This window comes from Aedes aegypti, chromosome 3 (genome assembly GCF_002204515.2).
Source record: "Aedes aegypti strain LVP_AGWG chromosome 3, AaegL5.0 Primary Assembly, whole genome shotgun sequence".
NCBI lineage: Eukaryota > Metazoa > Arthropoda > Insecta > Diptera > Culicidae > Aedes > Aedes aegypti.
In genome coordinates this window covers 225781139-225795403 of record NC_035109.1, presented here as the reverse complement: position 1 = coordinate 225795403, position 14265 = coordinate 225781139, and the positions used below count along the sequence as shown (strand labels likewise).

Genomic DNA, 14265 nt, shown 5'->3' with positions numbered 1-14265 from the left:
TAAGTGAGCAAGATAGCGAAGCTAAGTACAAAAACTAGATGAAATCCCAAAGCCTGCTCTAAAGACAGCAAGTCATGACAGGTTCAGGACCACTCTGTAAAACGGCGTTGATAATGGAAGCTTCTTAGGTACATGAAAATACTGCTGCCGAAGCCGGGTGAACCGTACGGAGATCCCTCGGCGTTCACGTCAACATGATTGTTGGACACCAGCAGTCAATTGTTAAAGTGAGTAATCCTGAACAAGCTTATAAGATATGTGGAGATAGGAAATTGTCTGACAGTTCGGCACAATTAATCATAAGACCGATGATGATTTTACCTAAGAATGGTATTAGTTCCGTCCAAAACTGTAAATTTTATGTTTACATTTCAAAAAGTAAATGTTACGTGTGGCATTTTTAAATCCAAAGTTTGAATTTACCTTTCCTTGCAATCATCACGCTTTTCAAATGTCACCCAGCTCAGAGTGTCACTTTGCTCGACCCTTCCCCAACGGTGCAACGACGAGAACTTTTCATTTCATGCTGCAAACTCACCCTCCACTGGAATGTTTCCCTGTATTGTGCGGTATCCCGAGATTAATCCCCCGGGCATTGGGAAAGCTTGTCTTAAATTTTAATTAAAAGTTTATCCGCGAGCTGACAAGGTCTCTGCCGTTGAAGCCACAAGACAACAAAGAATGTAGCGAACGTACACAACTGGAAGCGTGAATCCCGATTATATTGTGTGCTTTTTTCCTCGAATTAGGTGACAATGTGCGATGGAGCATCGTTATGCATAGTCACCGAAAATAGCACAGTGTGAATTCAATTTATCCATCCATCAAAGAAAAAATACAATTTTCTTTCAGATATTTGGAACATGGAAAATGCTAGATTTATCATGCTTATCGACAAATGTTTAGTACACATGAACGTTCATTCTATAAAATTTAGTTTTATTTATTTAACCTTGATTGAAAACTGTAGTACGTGCTGCCTTTGCCTCTTTGCGAGGTTAAGCAGAGAGGCAACAAAAATTGAGCGAGGAAGATGTAGCACAAAACACACCAGAGTAAAATTACATAAAAAAATAATTCTCTCACAACTCCTCGAGGACCGCCTTGTTCCGGCTGGGTGCTCAAGAGTTCTTTTGATGCGTAAATAAAGGTGAGCATCGCAACAAGAAAGAGAGAGAGTACCAGAAAAATCCTCGCATTTTTTTGCACTCTCATTCGAATTCTTCGAGGATATGTGTTGAATGTTTTGAGTTCAATTTTTCCTCCTCAGAAAAATGGCAAAATCGCCTCCTCTTTGCATCGGAGTGGAGCTTCTATCAAGCCTGGTAATGGACATTGTGGGTTATTTTTTGGTTGGTTCAGTTAACACTTCAACACCGATAGAATTGGTCGATGGAAGAAGAAGCATGAGCGGTAACTCTTGCTCTCCAAACAAATATTCCAGTTGAACGTTAATAACTCTTTCAAAATGAAATTGTAGTCCTGAAAAGGACGGTTGGGGGTAGTCACCGTCGATCGAACTGAGTTTTGATCCATTGTTAGACAGAAAAACACCAAAAGATTACCGAAGACGATTAAATTAAAATGCGATCGGTAATTTTGTGCTTCCTCGTTTCCTTGTCCATCCTTGTTTTTGATGGTTTGCTCATTCTTCCGATGGCAATTATCAAGGTTGCCCATTTCCATGATGAGCGATAGGTGTCCATCTCCGATTGCTGGTCGACGATTGGCTGATGCGCGCGTGGCGTTTGGCTGGCTTCGACTGAACACGATATAATGAGGAGGAGTAAGAAGAAAACCGAAAGGGGCGTTTCCCTTTGAATGACGATAGTGTATAAGGTATCACCCAATGATGTATGTGTCCATCTAGCAAATGGGGAGTGCTAGGTTCGTAGGTTCGATCTCCACCGGAGCACGTGGTTTTTTTTTTCACAGTTCTAATTTCAATTTGTATATTTGACACGTGTTTCGTCGTGTACCGTAAATTCGGGTGAAATTGATCGCCGTGTCATACGATTCTATTTCTTGTTGATGTGTGTTATGAAGTTTTTTTTTGTGTTAAAGAATCATGTACGGTGTAGTATTGACAAACATTCATAAACTTCTAGTTCTAAACAAGGATTTAATCATGGTATCAATCATGGAATAAGGATGCTTAAAATATATCCCCGAGCCCGATTTCATCTTCTAAACTCGTACCAATTAGCTCATACGGTTGAAACAAATAAATTTCTGTTAGATATCATGGGTTTATTGATAATTTAGCAAGTATATTCGGTACAGTGCGCTCATATTCATTATGTAGAGCCGTTTCATTAAATAACAATAATCGCATTGACAAGTGATCAATTTCACCCCGAAATGGGTTTTCCCGATTTTTTATTTAAGAGATGATTTTTAGCACTAAAAGCACATTTGTTAGAAAATTTTGGCACATAAGCCAAAGAGGCTGACTGTCATACTTGTTTTCCTGCATTCAGTTGTTTGGCAACAATATAAACTATGAAATTTAGTCAATTTCACCCGAAATTACGATACAAAAGGAGAGCATGTTTCTCTTGCACTCTTAATTTATCTCCGCCAGATAAAGCTTTTACCTAAGCCTTAGCAAATTGAACGAACCTTCCCCAAACATCCCATTATCAGTAAGCCATGCCGTTCCAAATAATCAAGTTACGAATGGTCTGTCACACACTTCCATCTTCCATTATAGTTCTTCGTTTCGATTTTCCGAAGAAGAGACTGAACAACACTCCTGGAAATTGATTTCAAGCCCTCACGAAGAAGCTATTAATGTCCTTCGTAAATGATTTGCCATCAATTTAACTGGAGCGACCAAATTAGGAGTCTATTGTGACAAAGCATACCAACCGAACTCGAACATATATTCTCTTCCTGGTATCATTGAACTTTAATAGAAAAATATCTCTCTTTGATTTGCCCTCCCAATGAAGCTTCGGTACGGACGTCCATTTTGATCGCATGAAAGGAACACTGTTCAATCAAGTGGACGAGACAACAATTCCTAATCCATCGACTCCTGGGTAACAAGCATGGCATCGGTTGCCACAATCTGGTTGCTTCACTTATGGTTGCGTGAACTCCCAGGATGGTCTCCAAGGGCAGATAATAATATATGACTATTAGAATGATGCCCCATTCAATATCGTTCGTGTTATCTCCTCTTTTACATAATCTCCAACATCCGACAAAGCAGCGAGAAATCTTGCCCGGGTGCTTGATCCTCTTCATTCTCCCTGGAAAGGAAAGGACACCCGAGAGCGAGCCCAAGCTGAAAGCGGCACCATCATGTGATTCTGATAATGATAATACATTATCCCACATTATCTGCAGAGATAAATGCTTCGTCGCCACCATTAGACCAGAAGAAGAGAGACTTTTCCTTCCTGTTCTGGTGCGATTTGTAGTACGTGGTAATCGGTCCCCAACCAGACAGGGACAGAGACGATGACCATAGGTGAATCCAGTAGGAGGCAGGAGGTTGGGGGTCGTTGCGATCCCTTAGCCTTCAAGAAACTTCCAGTAAGAAGCTTGTCTTTTTGGTTGATATATTTAACAAATGTTTTCAGTTGGCATATTTTCCTGACAAATGGAAAAACTGCTAAGGTTGTACCAATTTTAAAACCAGCCATAATCCTGCAGAAGCTTCTAGCTATCGTCCAATCAGTTTTCTCTTCTCCATGAGTAAACTTTTTTGAAAAGGTCATTTTGAACACATCAATGGAAATTCAATTTTTGCAAATGAACAGTTCAGATTTTAACATGCACATTTGACCACTCATCAACTTTTACGTGTAACAAACTTGATTCGTTCCAACAAACCTGAAGGCTATTCTACAGGTCTTACTCTTCTAGACATAGAAAAAGCATTCGACCTGGTTTGGCATGAAGGTTTGATTGTAAAATTGAAAACTTAAATTTACTAACATACATTGTAAGAATAACCCAAAATTATCTGTCAAATCATGCACTTCAGAACTGGATGACATCTGAAATGTGCATGCCTACTTTGATCCACATTGACTACAGACAAATTACAAGAATCTGCTCGATTTACAAAATCGACTTACATTTCAGTGCCTCAATAGGAAATATGCTAAAGGTACAAGAGCACTGAGAGCGTATATGGGGTGGCTGTTACAATTAACGTATGGGGTTATAATATACAATTAAGTTTATGAACAGTTCTGATATATGATTCACATATTATTACCTAAGAGGTGAAGAACGAGAGAAGTTCAGTTTGATATTTAGCTCAACACGATAATTTAGTTTCGAATCCTTTTTAATTTACTTTTCACAATTGCTTTCAATACTTTTGCGTTTGCGTATCGAATTGCTTCAACCAATGTTGTTCAATTTCGCCAACTCATTTGACGGCGTGAACCCTTGTCAGAAATTGATGTATTCTTGTCTCTAACAGTAGATTTTAGCAAGGGAGTTCCCGGTTGCACTATATTCTGAAGCGGCGCGGCAACAACACCCAAACCGTTGATTTTAGCGATATAATTTGTTTAGAGAAGTTTCTTTGTATATTAAAGTGCACATTTTGATGAAAAAAGTTTTGTGACCAATCCACCTAGCAGTGAGTAGAAAAACTATTTTTTTTAGATAAAAATATGGTGTCTTTGACAAAGTTGAAGAAACAGCAATTTGAAACAACTTTGTCAAAGACACGATTTTTCTATCTCTTGTACTTTTTAAGATATATGCCGTCCTTCCAGCCATTTACCGTGCAATGTTTGATCCATTTTATTTTTTTCGCAAATTTGTAAGCCTTGGTCTTGCGAAATTCAAAGGGCTAAGCCGGGTCTTTTAAATATGTCTCCTTCAAGTTTTTGGGAGGTATAGTCAACCAACTTATTTAAGCCTAAAATAAAATAAAGAGTTCTTCGTTAATAAATATAACAATAACGAATAAGGTTTTTTCCGCAAATTCAAACAACATTTTCATTTGATTGACAGAAAGAAAACTATGAAATTTGACGGTATTTTTTTCTTCAAATCACAAGTTTGCCCAGCGGGCCTGGCCGTTTTAGTATTTGTATCAAATCATTGATATGCTGCAAATATTAATGTTGACAAGAAAATACTGGAAGCAATTTCAGTATTTCCAGGATGCTTTTGAATATTGGCTGTGCAAGCACTTAGATTAGATTAGCTTAGATTAAAGAGTACAGATAGTAACATATTAACATTTTTTTAATTGCAATCGTGAATGAACTTCTAAGGTCTCTCCTCGATGAAAAACCTGATTTTGCCCATGACGATGACGATGGGTGGCTATGGCCAAGGGTATGGCAAAAGCCGGTCATGCAAGCAGAAGGAAAACATTTGTGTGATACGGCAAGAAATTGATCACAATGCCAGCCAGCATCATCGCTCCGGGATGAGACAGGCGAGAGAAAAACCATCAAGAGCCATAACTTTTGTTGGCCAAGTCAGATAAAAGAAGAAACGAGCTTTGGTTCCTCAACCATCGAGAGAAGCAGTTCCTGATCCTGATGATGCCATTGCCAACGGGTACAGCGAATATAGATGTGCCTTGATGTGTCTTGTGAATGTGACGCTTTTCTAAGGGCGGAAAATCTCCCCCAACCGGAACACCAAAGTCAAACGATGCATTCAGGGCGCAACCAATAAATGACTTTCCTCTTCTCGGTGGTAGATCATTGATAATCATTCCACTTTTGGTCTTCAAACGACTCCCCACAATCGATAAACTTATCCTAGGGCAGTCAAATTTCCAACCTGACAAAGCCATACCGCCAACGCTTTGGGAAATCAATCCAACTTTCCCATTCACTGGAAAAACGGTTGGAAAATATCATATATCAAAATTTCGACTAACTTAACTCCCACGGTGCGCTGGGTAATAAATCAAGTCTCCCAGAATGCATCACCGCTAGCTGTCTATCTATCTATCTGGGCTGAACCAGTAACCAGTAATGTCATAGTGGTTTGAAGGTGACATAAACCCTAAAAATCCAAAAAGTTCTCGCCGAACGGTAATGTTTTTCTCGGCTTCCTAAATACCATTGTGGCCTGAATCCAAAATTTAAATTTATTTATCATTCAAAAAAGAGTTTTAGATTTTGATCAACATATTTCAAGATGGAACCACAGTGTAACGGCAGCGACAAGGGGCTAGCCAGCGCCACGCTCGAGCTTTATTGAATCTGATAAAATTCTCACTCACGTTCGTTCTTCTCTTTCTCCTACAGGTGTCATCCGGACTTTGGCATCGCTCGATCTGGAATCCAAACCAAACTATTGGCTAACGGTTTGCGCCCAGGACCAGGCGGTGGTGCCACTGCACTCCTGTGTTCAGGTAAGTTTCGAGTAGAGGGGAATTCGCACGGGGGAAAGCATGACACATCGCTCTAGTGTTGGAATTCGTTATTTTTTCCTTCACTCCAAGCGCTCCAGACTAGTGTGGGGAGCTATTTTCGCCTGGAAATTCCAATGGCGATCGAAAAATCGTCAGAATCGTCTTGCATTTTGGTTGGAATTCCTTTCATCGGAAATGTTGTGCAAGAATGCAGAAAAGTAGATTTATTATGGAAATCATACTGAATAACTTGTACGAGGTGCTCCTTTGGGGAGTTCAGCGAAGTAGACCCCGGGTAACAATTGATGTATTGAATTTGGAATTTAATGAAATTGCAAAACGGTTCAACATTGACCAAATTCGTGTACAAGGTTTGCTGAACATAGCACAATTCGGGGTGATGGCATTCGGGGAAATGGGGTAGAATCGATTCCGGCACAGTAGTGGCCACAAACACAGAATGCCTTAAAAAAAAAAAAAAAAAAAAAAGATGATTTCACTTGCTTATAAAAGAAAAAAAAAACGCTTTCAATTTACTTAACCTAACTTAACCTAAATATATTAATCGTGGTAATAGAAGATTATAACGATTTTTGCCTGAAACTATAAATTATTTCATTTGACATTTGTTCCAATGTTTCAACATTGGATATTCTATGTAACTCATTGGTACTATACCAAGGAGGATGCTTCAGAATCATTTTCAAATACAGCACAACTGGCATGAAAATTTGTTTGAAGATCAAAAGCTTGTTCTTAAGACAAAGTTTTGATTTTCTATCAATAAGGGTACAAAGACATTTTACATATCTGTTACATTTGGCTTGAATGCCTTCAATATATATATATTTTTTTTAAGTTTTCATCTAGCATGAACCCTAGGTACTTAACTTCATCTGATCAATTTATTGGAACCCCTCTGATCGCGCACGGGAATGGTTTAGATCCTACGTTGTGTTTCTTTTTGTCGTTAGTTAAAATAAAACAACCTTGTTTTAAACCGGAAAGCGGAGAGCGGAAACCAAACTGATGCCATTTATACAGACTTTTCAGCCGCTTTTGATAAATTAAACTATCAAATTGCAGTAGCTAAGCTTAATCGTCTCGGCTTCAACGGTTTCTTCCTTGTATGCATCAATTGGGCCGCTGATTTTTTTTTGTTGTACCTCAACGACGTGAATCTTCTTCTGAGCTGTTACAAACTGTCATTCGCTGATGATTTCAAACTCTATTTAACTATTAAGACTGAAGATGATGCAGACTTTCTTCAAGATCAACTCAACATTTTTTCGGATTGGTGCACTTCAAAATGCTCAGTTATAACATTTACGCGCAAACAGAATCCCATTATCAGAGACTATATCTTACATGGTACCGTTTTGAACAGAGAATCTGTCGTAAAAGATCTGGGAGTTCTATTAGACTCGAAACTTTCTTTCAAAGATCATATTTCTTATGTGACCACAAAAGCTTCAGCTCAATTAGGTTTTATTTTCCGTATTATTAAACAGTTTAAAGATGTGTATTGTCTGAAAACTTTATACTGTTCCTTAGTTCGCTCAATCCTTGAATATGGGTCGGTTGTTTGGTCTCCTTTTTATAAAAATGGTGTCGACAGGATTGCATCAGTTCAAAGAAAATTTTTATGATTTGCTTTAAGATTATTGCCTTGGAATGACCCGCTGAACCTCCCGAACTACGAAGATCGCTGTAAACTAATAAACCTAGATCTCCTTGAAGTGCGACGAAATGTATCGAAAGCGACATTTATCGCTGACCTGCTGACTTCTCGTATAAACTGTGCCAATTTGCTGTGCCAATTGAACATCAACATCCGTAGTCGAATTTTGCGCACCAACGACTTTCTTCGCGTACCGGGATCGAGAACTAATTACTGTTATAATTCTCCTTTAGTTAGTATGTGTCGTGTATTCAACAAGTGTTATAATGTGTTTGATTTTAATTTGTCTAGATCTACTATTAAGAAAAAAATTAAGCAATTATTGTGTTATTCGTAAGATTTGAATGTTATTCAACAGATATTTGTTTATTAGTTTTAAGTCAATTGTATCATTTGGATTTGTTAATCTGTTGATGCGAAAAGATGAGAAGGTTTTATGCCTATTTGAGAGAGAGTTTATTTTTAAGCTCAACTCAAACGGGCTTTTCCCTACTCCTAAAATAAAATAAAATAAAAACCGTCCTGCCATGGCGGAGGTATAGAGCGTACTTATCGTTGATTTAGCTTCTCTTTATTGGTGTGTGATACAAAGAATAGGGTTGGTGCACAATTGTTGCGTTGCACAAACACCCTCTCATCGTAACAACATGTCTACTTGAAGGTTTTAAATACAGAGCTTTTGGATTATGTGGGAATATTATTAGTTGAGTTTTGGAAGCATTAGGAGAAATCTTCTATTTTTGCAAGTGTGATGAAAATATATCCAAACTTTTTTGCAATCTACTACAGATGACACGCAGGCTTCGTCCTTTGGCGGAGAGGCCTGTGTCATCCGCAAACAAAGATTTTTGACATCCCTGAGGTAACTCAGGTAAGTCAGATGTGAAAATATTGTATAATATTGGTCCCAAAATGATGCCTTGAGGAACACCAGCTCTTACAGGAAGTCTTTCAGATCTGGAGTTCAGATAATTAACCTGAAGTGTACGATTTGACAGATAACTTTGAATTATTCTAACAATGTATGTTGGAAAATTGAAGTTTTTTAATTTTACAATCAAACCTTCATGCCAAACACTGTCGAATGCTTTTTCTATGTCTAGGAGAGCAAGACCAGTAGAATAGTCTTCAGATTTGTTGGTACGGATCAAATTTGTTACACGTAAAAGTTGATGAGTGGTCGAATGTCCATGGACGAATCCGAACTGTTCATTGGATAAAATTGAATTTTCGTTTATGTGGGCCATCATTCTGTTCAAAATAACCTTTTCAAAAAGTTTACTGATGAAGGAAAGCAAACTGATTGGACGATAGCTAGAAGCTTCTGCATGATTTTTGTCTGGTTTTAAAATTGGAACAACCTTAGCATTTTTCCATTTGTCAGGAAAATATGCTAATTGAAAACATTTGTTGAATATATCAACTAAAAATGATAAGTTTCTTGATGAGGATGTAGAAAATTCCATCATCGCCAGGAGCTTTCATGTTTTTGATTTTTTTAATAATAGTTCTCACTTCTTCCAAATCAGTCTCCCAGGCATTTTCGAAAACGTTCTCTTGATTGAGAATATTTTCGAACTCCTGAGTAACTTGATTTTCAATTGGACTAGTAAGTCCTAAATTAAAATTGTGCGCATTTTCAAACTGCATAGCAAGTTTTTGATCTTTTTCGCAATTAGTAAGTAATAATTTGTTTTCCTCTTTCAATGCCGGTATTAGCTTTTGAGGTTTTTTCAAGATTTTAGATAATTTCCAAAAGGGCTTAGAGCCAGAGTCCAATTGAGAAATTTTATTTTCAAAATGTTTGTTTCTTAATTGTGCAAAACGTTGTTTGATTTCTTTCTGCAAATCCTGCCATATAATTTTCATAGCAGGATCGCGAGTGCGTTGAAATTGCCTTCTACTCACGATTTTAAGACGGATCAAGAGTTTAAGATCATCGTCTATAATCATGTATTCAAATTTTACTTCACATTTTGGAATTGCAATGCTCCGGGCTTCAACAATGGAATTAGTTAAAGTTTCAAGAGCATTGTCAATATCAAGTTTAGTTTCTAAAGAAATGTTAACATAAGATTAGAGTCAACATACGTTTCATATATATTCCAGTCGGCTCCTAAATAATTAAAAGTGGAGCAGATAGGATTGAGAATCGCTTCATGGGATATTTGAAATGTAACAGGCACATGATCAGAATCAAAATCAGCATGAGTAACTAATTGGCTACAAAGATGACTAGAGTCGGTTAAGACCAAGTCAATCGTAGACGGATTTCTAGAAGAGGAAAAACATCTAGAGCTATCAGGGTATTGAATTGAGAAATATCCTGAAAAGCACTCATCAAATAAAATTCTGCCGTTGGAATTACTTTGAGAATTATTATACTGTGAAAGGCTAATAAGTATGTTGAATAAACAGTTGTCAATGCATTTCAAACAACTATGACTTCATGATCTCATTTTTCAGGTATTTTCAACTGTTCTGAGAAATTAATAGTGTACTTTCAGAATACTCTGAAATGTATGAATCATGTTTTTGAAAATGTACAATGCATTTTGTGATACGATGTACAAGCGAATTTGAATATGCAATGCCTTAATTAACATATTTCTCCAAATATAATAATAATAATAATAATAATAATAATCCTTACAATTATTCTCAATTTGATTTAAATTGCATCTTAGTCGTCCCAAACACGTCTTTTATATGTTTTCTTATGTTTGTTTTACTTCTAGGTTGGTTTTTGTTCATTTTTAAAGTGTTTGGAATTTCGTAGCGAAATTTTGATTTCTGGCCCATAGTGCCATGGAAGAAAGTTTGCAGTCCGGAGAAACGTCCATTCTTCCATTCTTGCCACGTTTAGTGACAGTTTTGAACCCCACTTTTTTGGAAGCAAGTTGTGAATTCAGAGATTCACCCTTCCTTTTGCTCGTGGTTGCAACCATGTTCAGTGGATAAACAATAGAAGGTTTTTTTTTCAATACGGTGTTCAAGAAGGATTACCACAACTAGCTTTTGCTAACGCAAAGAAAAATCGATGTCATGGGTCCAAACAAAGATTAAAAAGGAATCAATATGTAGAAAAAAAGTAGCGCTAAGACGATTTGAAAACTTCCGAGAGCAGAAATAATTAAAAATAATGCGTTTAAAAGTGCTACCCGCATCTAATCTTTTTATGTTCTCCTCTTCTCAATCAAGGTGTTCATCCAAGTCCAGAACGAGAACGACAATGTACCCCTCACCGAGGAGGCTGTCTATTATCCTTCCGTACCGGAAAGCAGCCCCAATGGGGTTAAAGTGCTCCAGCTGATAGCCGAAGACCGAGACATCGACCCACTGCAGCAGATATCCTATCGTATCACCTCCGGGAACCCGGAAGGCTTCTTTGCAATCAACGGCACTAGCGGTAAGTATGCACCTGTTACCAGAACAACAATTGAGCTACCACACGGAAGTAATTTTTCCTCCCCCTCAGAAGCGAAGCGATAAAACTTATAATTAAGTTTACGCCAAATGTCTTCAGTTGTCGTTCTTCGATAGCCCATTAAAATGCCATTCCTTTCTCCAAGGACCATCGGGGGTTGCATCTATCCGGTGGCGCCTTCCAGTGGGAAACCACATGATGGAAAATGCATTTAAAATTCAATTATTTTCTAATAAACGTCAACGGGAACAATGAGCTATAAATATTGATCGACTTATTTCGCCCGGCTCTTGGCTTGGAATTTGCGGACGGACACACTCTTAGAATGGGTCCCACTCTAGCCGTATCTCGATTGCATATTGATCCCACATTTCGATTCGATTACGGGCACGTAGCCAAGGGGTGGGCTCAACATTTCAGAAGATACCATTAGAACTAGGATAAACTAGGAAGCACGATAATATTTAGGTTGGCACCATGGTATTACTGAAGAAGTACAACCTGGCTCTGCTAAGCTGGAAATAAGGGAGAATAGCAGAAATGCATACATGGATATTTTCCGACAAACCGGTAAGAACACACAATCTAAGTCCAGATTTTTCGTTATTGAATTGTGCCTTTATTAATATGAGCTGAATCTGCGAAGAGAAATATTTGTCGCACAACCCTTACTACGCCACAGTACCAAAGTACACGGAGGATGTTCAACAGAGAGAGAGCAGTTCGTCCGTGCAACGAGCGATAACAATAACACAGCTCGAGTGCAGTTTGCAACAGAAGATTGATTGACTGCTGTTCGGCTGAAGGTAAAAGTGGAAAAATAGTTTTCTTTCTACCTCCTCCCGGGAGCTGCCTTCCAGAAGGACGTCGTTTCGTTCCGGAACGACGAGCTCTTTTCTGACTACGAGGAAAAGCAGAGCCCAAGCAAGCCTACGGGAAGAAGCTTGTTCTCGTTGCAATTTGAGAGCACACTTGTGGTTTATGCATCGAAAAAGGGGCAACCAATAAAGGCTACAATTGTTGGCCACTGCTGGTTCGGAAGAAGAGTAAACCCCTTTCCCAATCGCATAGCATACAAGCCAAGTTAGACCAATCCAAGTCGATAAGTGCTGTACAAGAACGAGTCGCTCTGCAAAATGTTATGCAAACCACTTGACTGCGAGGCTCTTGTCAGTTTGGTTTCCTTTTGCAATGAGGCCATAAGCCAAGGCCGGCTGAAAGCTGATTGGAAAGTATTCAAACCAGAAGTTTCAGGTTCCTCAAAGCTCTAAATGGGATATTCAAGGGAAATAAATATTTTTATTTCGCTGAAGTATTTCGGTATGTAGAATGTGACTTGGAGTGCTCTGCAGAATCAGATTATATCGGTAGTTATTTTATCCTCGAGAGAAAAATATGACAAAAATGCACATGAATGATAAAAGCCATTCATTATTTTAATTTTGATTCAACCACTATGCAATACGTTTTTCCATAATTTTATATACGATTTTATATAGCTAAACATAACATTGAAAAAAAAAATGGATAGAAATTTATAATTTTGGTATACCTTCCAAACAACAGACTTTTTTCTTACATATTATAAACGATGTAAGATGTTCTAGAATAACAGTTTGTAGACTGAATTTAGATTAGTAATTGCTCTGAGGTTCTCACACACCATCTTGTGACTTTTCTTGTATGTAGAGAAAATGATGTCTTCCTTCCACTTTTTTATACACAGTATACGTCGAGTGGTGTGGCGATGGTAATTTGAGCTGCTTCCATTGCTTTGACCTAAAATATGCAGGTGTTTGCGGGAATGCGGGGCTATTTATTTATTTGATAATGAATATAACGGATGCTTTATTCGGGATTCCTTAAGCTTCTGGAAGAATTTGATTGTGTCTTGGCAACGGTTTTGCAGCTTTATCTCCTCACAAGCAGCTTCTTTCAAGTGGTATTCCGTCTCCTGATAGATACGGTCCTGCTATTTATCGTTTTGATTCATATTACGGACAGCTTCTTATTCCGGACACTTTACTTTGTATGGGAAACATTTCACACGAAATGTTTCAATTTTTGCCATTCAAAAGTTCACACTTTCGAAGCTTGTTTTAATCTTTTTTTCCACAGATATCTATGAAAATTTATAATATACAACTGCCTTAGACGCCCCTTTAGTGGTTTGTCAATTTCAAATAATGGTTTGACTTTTCCATTACGATTTCCATGAGCTGTCCGGAATTCAAATCAAAGTGTCAATATGAGGCAAAAGTAAGGAAGCGTCCGGAATAAGAATCATGAAAAGTTCACACATTTACATTTTTTAAAAATTATTCATGTAGTGGAATCAAAATATTTGCCCACCATTCGAAATTTCAGTGTTTTGAAGGCTCGATAGCACCAAGCATTGATGCCTTAAGTGTCCGTAATATAAATCAAAACGGTACATTCCTTTTTGACACAATCATTTCGTTAACTACATCTCACATACTCAAAATTGTTTCATATAATGTAGTTGTTAGCTCCTTTAAATGTCTTTTATCACTTTTGAAGGTGGTAAGCTGCATACATAAGCAGTATAGTTATCTTGTAGCACGTAAAATACGGCTAAAGTTTTTACGTCTCCTGTTTCGTTCCCTGGCTCAAAACACAGACGGCTTTAGTGCCACCTCCGAAAAGGACCGTCTGTCGAGTTATGTTTGCCCGACAAGAAACCCAACCTCAGGGTGGGTTTGTTTTATAAGAGTCCAATGGATAATGGTATAATGGATCCAATGGATAATGGTATAATAGATCGAGATTTCTCAGTTATAGATG

At 37.9% G+C, this 14265-nt stretch overlaps 1 protein-coding gene across 6 annotated transcripts in view; it reads left to right on the top strand.

The window, feature by feature from the left end:
- The window catches only part of LOC5574448 (fat-like cadherin-related tumor suppressor homolog), a 364780-nt gene that overhangs the window by 126545 nt on the left and 223970 nt on the right, over positions 1-14265 (top strand). For all 6 annotated transcript variants that reach the window (XM_021848929.1, XM_021848928.1, XM_021848927.1 and 3 more), the window contains exons 3-4: positions 6246-6352; positions 11235-11442. In XM_021848929.1, coding sequence (XP_021704621.1) covers positions 6246-6352; positions 11235-11442 — 315 coding nt within the window. The remainder of the gene's footprint in view (positions 1-6245; positions 6353-11234; positions 11443-14265) is intronic.